This window comes from Cynara cardunculus (assembly GCF_001531365.2).
Source record: "Cynara cardunculus var. scolymus isolate 2C chromosome LG 1, CcrdV1, whole genome shotgun sequence".
Lineage (NCBI taxonomy): Eukaryota > Viridiplantae > Streptophyta > Magnoliopsida > Asterales > Asteraceae > Cynara > Cynara cardunculus.
Window position 1 is genome coordinate 20,581,263 of NC_037528.1, and position 7,657 is coordinate 20,588,919.

The following is a 7,657-nucleotide window of genomic DNA, read 5'->3' on the forward strand; positions in this document are numbered from 1 at the left end:
TAAAATATAATTAATAATTAAATTAAATATTTTATTGAAATTATTTATCACGTTTTTATTATTTGTGATATAATTATAATTTTTATATAATTTATATAAATATTTTAAATTAGTATATTTATTTTTAAGTAATGCAACAGCAGTTACAGAGCTAGAAATTGGCAATTTTGAGAGATGAATCAACGCTTGGGAAACATGGCTTTACTTCTCTCAAAGACTTGTTCAGCAATTATGGCTCCGTTACCATCTGCTTGTTTGATCTCCAAGTTAGTCTTCTCATGGAAACCAGTACCTCTCAATGCATCTGAGATAAAATCGCCGATCGGAATTCCACCTGCAATCGCTGCTTCCGCTTTAGCTCCGTATACGAGCCTCTACAACACGTAAAACAGACTAAACAAATTAAAGAAAACCCGACCCTTTTCCCGTCCCACCAATCATGTGAAAACACGTCATTAGCAACAAAAGATTTGGGGCATGGAAGCCTTTGTTTTGACGTGATTGGTGGATGAGATTCTTATCCACCAATCACATAAAGGACACATCATTAGAGAGAGAGAGAGAGAGATTTGGGGAATATTGGTGGATAAGAAGGGTCACCAATTACGTGAATACACGTCATCATAGAATGATTTGTTTGTTTATGTGTTTTCATATGATTCGCAGATCCATGTCTAAGTTGAACGGCACCGAAGCACATAATATGGGGCTAGAACCGAACCTTGATCCTTGAAAGTTGAATGGCGCTGAAGCACATAGGACAAGGCTCACAAGAAGCATACATCTCACAGTCGGAAAGCTTGATTCGGTTAAGCTTTTTACATGCCTGAGTTAAAACACATACAAAACGATCATAATAGATGCTCAAGCTCTTAAGCAGAAATTTCAACAACAATTATGACCAACACCCACAAGACATAAAAAGGTTGTAGCTGAATAACTAAGAAGAGAGAGAGAGAGAGTCTGTGTAACCTCTCGTATTGCTGTAACTTCTGCATGTGCAGTTGGATCGGTGTGTTTTAGAACCATGTTATGGCAACTCACAACAACTTCATCTTTGTGAACAACAAGGGCACCAAATGGCCGTCCATCTCCACATTCAACTGCTTTATATGCTTCTTCAACAGCTTTTATCAAGAATTTGTGGTCTCTATCCTCTATAACTGCTTTAAAACACACACACACACACCAAGGAGCTACATATTCATATTGGATTCAACCTCAACTACTAAATCAATCCATATGGGTTTAACCCAGATCAAATTTCGTTGATTTTTTACCCTTTTTTTTTCCAAAGCACAACATGAAACGAAGTTAAATTCAAACATAACATAGATTAATGGAAACAACTGAAAGGGGCAAATGGGATCTGTTATTGACTCAAACTAGAATTAAGAAGCAGATGATGACTGAAAGGAAGAAGAAAAAAGTACCTATTTGATGATTCCCATTCTCCATGTCCGAGAGAGATAGAGATAGAGATAGAGATAGAGATAGAGAGAGAGAGAGAGAGAGAGAGATGTGGAAGGGGTTTAATGATTGAATTTCATTCGGTATCAATGTGAAAAAATGATTTAAGAAAAACATAAATAAATCACATTTGAATTATTGTTAATCAATAATTAATATTTATTAATAATCAATAATTAATATTTATTAATAAAGGGTTTCATCAAATACAACCCTTACACCATCCATACGTGGGTTTCAATTTGAGTTGCATTCACTGTTGTGTCAGGAAATTGAAAGCCACATGAGATTTGAGTTTCAATATTTGCAAGTCACTTTGCAATGCCACATGGCTTCCACTTGCCTCCAATTTTCTTTTTCTTCTTTTAATTATTTAAATAAACTATTTTTATACAAAACAATTAATTTTATAAATTAATAATGTTAATATATTTTTAATTACATTAATTATATAATAAATTAAATTATTTTAAACATTAAATTTTATAATTACATAAAATTATAATCTAATATATAAAATTACATATAACTAACATAAAACACGCACGACTAACAAAACAACACAAATAAAATTACATGTTTATTCTTCTAAAAGTTGACGGATTTTTTTATCGTACAATTTTCGTAGAAGTAGGAGAGTGTTAATTATTGGAAAGACTTTCGAGTGTCGGCACTCATACTACACGTTTTGATTGCTCATTTTAAAGCTAAGGTAAATGATTAAAATCTATTAAAAAATATAAAATAAATAAATTATAATTACATATATAAATATAATAATGGTGAATAAAAAAATTATTGTGAAACAATCATACACCAACCATTTCATGTTTCTAACAATGCACAACAGTAACAATGATTTTACGGAACTTAAAAACCCGACCAACTTAATTTACTAACGCGAACATGAACCGAATGTTCAACGAATCGTTCATGAACCGTTCAGCGGCAAGTTTGTTTATATTTGTTTATTTAATAAATGAACGAACATGAACAATTTTTTTTGTTCATTTATCAATGGCCAATATTTGTTCTCGTGTTTACAAAAAAATTGTGGTTTTTATGTGAACTTGTCCATATATATGGATGATTTCAAATACAAACTATGTAATTTTTATAAATCATTATATTATGAATCAATTGAGATATCTATGAACAATTATTATGATTGAGATATATATGGAAGATGATAAGGTTCATTTATTATGACTATGACTTTAGATTAGAAAACAAAATAAAATTAAATATTTATTAGACTAGATGAACGGTTAAAATTGATTTATAAAGTTTGTTATAATTGCATGGTTTGTAATTGAAATCACCCCTATACACACACACACACACACACATATATATATATATATATATATATATATAGGGCCAAGATCAATTGATAACCGTTCATTTTGTGTTAACTTTGTTCGCCTATCTCAACCAATCAAATTCCTTCATTATTGTAGGTTAATGTATTGTCCAATTTMTACTTCAAAGGGTAGTTTAGTCATTTGGTCACATATGTAACCCCCAAACCATTAATGGGGGGTTACAAAAAAATAAATCCCAAGAAATAATCATTTATTTAATTAATATATTTCTTTTTAATCATTCGAATTACATGATCAATATTGTAGGAAAAAATCAAGTCCCCAACAATCATCATTCATTTAATTAATATCTTTGTTTTTAGTATTTATATTCCATGTTCCCTTTTGTATGAGTTTTAAATCGAATAAGAAACACGGTAGTAATGATGTTCGGCGTCGATCAAGCTAATATGGATAAATGTAACGGAAAAAAAATTGATAACAACGTGGAGATTACAAAGGTTTGTGAAGACAATCCGAGTTCGGGTTCGGGAAGTCATGAAATCAACCAAACGGAACGTCTTGGTAATAGATTTTTTTATTCATATTGATTGAAAGAATGTTGGTGTCGATGTGTTGTGTTTTTTATTGTTCATCTCATATTATTTCTATGATATTCTATCACCATGATGCATTTTCATTTCACACGTAAAAATAGTTAATTACGAGTGGTCAACTAATTATATAATTCATTTATGTTCATATTTGGTTCACGCAAAGGAAAAAAAATCGACAACAACGCGGAGATTACAATGGTTTATGAAGACATACCGATTTCAAGGTCGGGAAGTCATGAAATCAACCAAACCGAATGTATTGGTAATAGTTTTTTTATTTTTTTTAGATTCATATTGATCGAAAATAATGTTCAATACGATGTTGTGTGTTTTTTAATGTTCACCTCATACTACTTATTTGATATACATACGTGTTCATATACGTCATACATATACATACGTTCATGTTTGTGATGATCATTAGTTCATGTTCATCATTCGTTCATACATGTATGTATATATGTACATTTACATATGGTTTATGAATACAATCCGATTTCGAGGTCGGGAAGTCATGAAATCAATCAAACCGAACGTCTTGGTAATAGATTTTTATCTTTTTATATGTTCATATGGATCGAAAGCATGTCGTTGTCGACGTGTCATGTTTTTTTATTGTTCATCTCACAATATTTTTATGATATTCTATTATCACCATGGTTAATTTTCATCTCACGTATAAAAAAAGCTAACTATGAGTGGTCAACTAGTTATAAAATTCATTTATGTTCATATATTGTTCATGCAAAGAAAAAGAATTCGACAACCACGCGGAGATTAAAATGATTTATGAAAACACTCCGATTTCAAGGTCGGGAAGGCATGGAATCAACCAAACCGAATGTCTTGGTAATAGTTTTTTTTTTTTTTTTTTTATTCATGTTGATGGAAATAATGTTCATTACGATGTCGTGTGTTTTTTAATGTTCATCTCATATTATTTATTTGATATTATATCACCATTGTGCATTTCCAACAAACGTATAAAAATTGTGAACTACGTGTTTATATACGTCATACATATACATACGTTCATGATCATGTTCATCATTCGTACATGTTCATCATTCGTTCATTTTGGTAATGTCAACATTCATGTTTTTTATACATGGATCTTGTTCATTCATTTGCTCGTGTACATGTACATATACATACGGTCCCTGTTCATGATCATATATGTACATATCGATGTCATCGGAAAGATGTTCATTACGATGTCATTTGTTTTTTAAGGTTCATCTCATACTATTTTTATTTGATTTTTCTATCACCATGGTGCATTTTCAACTAACGTATAAAAATCGTTAACTATGTGTTTATATACGTCATACATGTACATACGTTCATGTTCATGTTTATCATTCGTTCGTTTGGTAATGTCAATATATATGATATTGAATACATGTCTCTTGTTCAGTTGGTAATGTAAACATACGGTTCCTGTTCATGTTCATATATGTACTTATACATATGGTCCATGTTTATGTTTACCATCCGTTCATGGTCTTGTTTTTTTTTTTTTTGAAAATTTTACATTAAAATTTTTAATTTGTGTTTTTACATGGTGTGTTCCAGACGTTTGCAATTGTTCATATTATTGGGTGGCTAATAGCATCTCTTAGCGTGTCTATATATGTCTTACAATAACATCGTTCCACAGTTTTTTTAATGAAATTAGAGTATGTACATGTAATCATGTTAACATGTTCGTGTGGTTAGTTCGTTCATTTGTTGGTGTGTTCCCATGTTCATATGATTGTATCAGCAGGTGTTCCTATTCTTGCAATATCAGAACCTGAACCGGAGTACGTCGTCGAGGAGTGTTCTCAAGGAAATCAGTTTTTTATCCCCAAGGTTGATGACGATCTTAAACCAAATATCAACTCACACTTCTTAACTATAAATGAAGCGGAGAAGATGTATAGGGCATACGCGAACAATGCTGGATTTGATGTTCGGCTGCACGCCAAAAAAACAAACAAGAATGGAGACATACAAACAAGATGGTTTGTATGTAATAGGGAGGGAACACCAAACAAACAGTTTTTTGATTCGATGGATATGCAGTCTGGTGAAAGGAGATATCGTAACACGAACCTTAAACGTTGTGGATGTTTAGCATGCATAAAAGTCTATTTGAAAAAGGATAAATCCGGTTACGAGATATATGAGTTTGTCGAGGCACATAATCATGCGCTATTCAATACTAACGATCGACGTTTCTCAAGGAAAAATAGACAAATGAAGTATACGGATTACAAAAATGTCTTGAATAGCTCGAGCTACAAAGTTGGTGCGATTAGGGCTCACCGTATACAAACTGCATTAAATGGTGGGTTTGAGCACAATCGATGTTCTGAGATCGACTTTAAGAATTTCAAGAGAGATGCAGTTGCGTGTGTTGGTAAAAAGGATTCAAAGATGTTGATCAATAAACTATCCAATAGACGAGATATTGTTCCCGGTTATTTTTTCAAGTACAAGTGCAATGATCAGGAGTTGGGTGCCATTTTCTGGGCAGATGAGGTCGCTAGACTTAACTACAAAGAATTTGGGGATGTAATTTCGTTTGACGGGACATTTCGCACCAACAAGTAAGATTTTCAAGTTGAATCTGTTTCTTTTATGTATGGTACTCGTCAGTTTTTTATAATATTTTATTTTACCTAATAGGCATGCGATGATTTTTGTTCCCTTTTTGGCGGTTGACAATCACAAAGCTTCRGTTGTTGTCGGATCGGCGTTAATAAGTGGTGAGACAATTGAAAACTTTACATGGGTTCTAAGAGCTTTCCTAAAATGCCATGAGAAGCAACTAGTTTTTGTGATTACGGATCAGTGTTCGGCGATGAAGCAAGTCGTCCCGTTGGTGTTTACGGAAGCTAAGCACCGACTATGTATGTGGCACATCATGAAGAAAGTGCCTTCTAAGGTAATTACACTTTAATAAACAACTCTATTTCATAAATAAACGTCCATGTTCATAGGTTCATATTGTTATTGAGACGTCCGCAGATCAGTGTCGCCTTAAATCAAGATCCTCTGTTCAATAAGGTTATTAACAAGCTCGTGTGGAACGTAAATATTGGACCATCGGAATTCGAGACCAAATGGCAAGAGATGATTGAGCAATACAATTTAGGTCGTGATCCGTGGTTCACAGAAATGTATGAAATACGCGCATCATGGATTCCGGCGTTTTATAAGGACACACCGATGTCTGGTCTTATGAAAACGACATCAAGATCCGAGAGTTCGAATTCGTATATTAACATATACGAATCATACTGGTTTGATTTGGTTCAGTTCCTCAACGATTATGACTTTGCTATAGAGAAACAAAGGTACAAGCAAGCTGGGCATGAAACAATAACGAGGACAACGTATCCAAAGTTGTTTACTCCATTGCGCTTAGAAAGTCAAGCATCAAGGGTATACAGTCGAAATGTCTTCTTTGACATCCAAAAGGAAATAAAGAAGGCTGTATGGTCTTGTAGTATAGAGACTGGCGAATGTCGGGGTGATCTCAAAATGTTCATTATAAGCCACAAGAAAAAGAAATCGCATGTCAACACCACGTATCTGGTACAATATTCCTTTACATGGAATTAAATGTTTTTTTAATTCGTTGGTTTTTATGAACTGCTGTTATTCGGAACCTAACGTAACTATTTTTAGGTATCCCGAAACTACACAGCCAACACGGTCGAATGCGAGTGCAATCTATTCACGCGTAACGGTTATCTGTGTCGTCATGCATTTAAGGTTCTAATAAACGATGAAGTTGAAAGTATTCCGAACCAATATGTTTTACGTCGATGGAAACARAATCTGGTCCCTGTCCAGATACAATCCGCTAAGATTCGTTACGGTGAGGTGGATGCGGATAAGGATAAGTCAATAATTGATGTATACTCCAAAGTCGACCACATTATAAGCATCGCCCGGAATGATAAATCGATATTGACTAGATTGGAGCAGAATCTCGACAATTTCACAGTTGATATCGAGAAAGAAGTACCGTATGAAGATCCATCTCAACAAAAGTTTGACGCGATTAGAGATCACCTTGGTGTTTCCATACCCGATGATGTGGACATCCTACCACCATCTGGAATAAGGAACAAGGGTTGTGGTACTGGTAAGAGGTTGGTAAGCGTGTCTGAGAAAATACAATCTGTAAGCAAGAAAGCCCGTCGAAAATGTGCGACATGTGGCCAACGTACCGGCCATGACTCACGCAATTGCCCCCAATTGATAGRGTAA

The 7,657-nt window shown here is 33.6% G+C and overlaps 2 protein-coding genes across 3 annotated transcripts; one reads left to right on the top strand and one right to left on the bottom strand.

Moving 5' to 3' along the window:
* Positions 1 to 89: 89 nt before the first annotated feature.
* LOC112523036 (guanosine deaminase-like) lies at positions 90 to 1,539 on the bottom strand. Of its 2 annotated transcripts, none has more exons than XM_025132469.1 (4): positions 1,434 to 1,539; positions 973 to 1,166; positions 722 to 826; positions 90 to 374 (listed from the first exon to the last, which is right to left on the bottom strand). In XM_025132469.1, the coding sequence occupies exons 1-4, from the start codon at positions 1,456 to 1,458 to the stop codon at positions 180 to 182; spliced, it is 519 nt and encodes a 172-aa protein (XP_024988237.1). In that variant the 5' UTR covers positions 1,459 to 1,539; the 3' UTR covers positions 90 to 179. The 2 variants fall into 2 exon arrangements, with proteins under 2 accessions (XP_024988237.1, XP_024988245.1); XM_025132477.1 differs by having other exon boundaries at positions 973 to 1,163; positions 1,434 to 1,522.
* A 3,604-nt stretch (positions 1,540 to 5,143) lies between these two features.
* LOC112522932 (protein FAR1-RELATED SEQUENCE 5-like) lies at positions 5,144 to 7,657 on the top strand. Its single transcript, XM_025132325.1, has 4 exons — positions 5,144 to 5,985; positions 6,065 to 6,323; positions 6,407 to 6,976; positions 7,070 to 7,657. The coding sequence occupies exons 1-4, from the start codon at positions 5,144 to 5,146 to the stop codon at positions 7,655 to 7,657; spliced, it is 2,259 nt and encodes a 752-aa protein (XP_024988093.1).

Coding starts and splice junctions, on each gene's coding strand:
- LOC112523036 (XM_025132469.1), bottom strand. CDS start 1,458: ATGGAGAATGGGAATCATCAAATAG. Junction 1,167..1,433: donor GAATGGGAATCATCAAATAG/GTACTTTTTTCT, acceptor TGTGTTTTAAAG/CAGTTATAGAGGATAGAGAC. Junction 827..972: donor AAGTTACAGCAATACGAGAG/GTTACACAGACT, acceptor GTTTTAACTCAG/GCATGTAAAAAGCTTAACCG.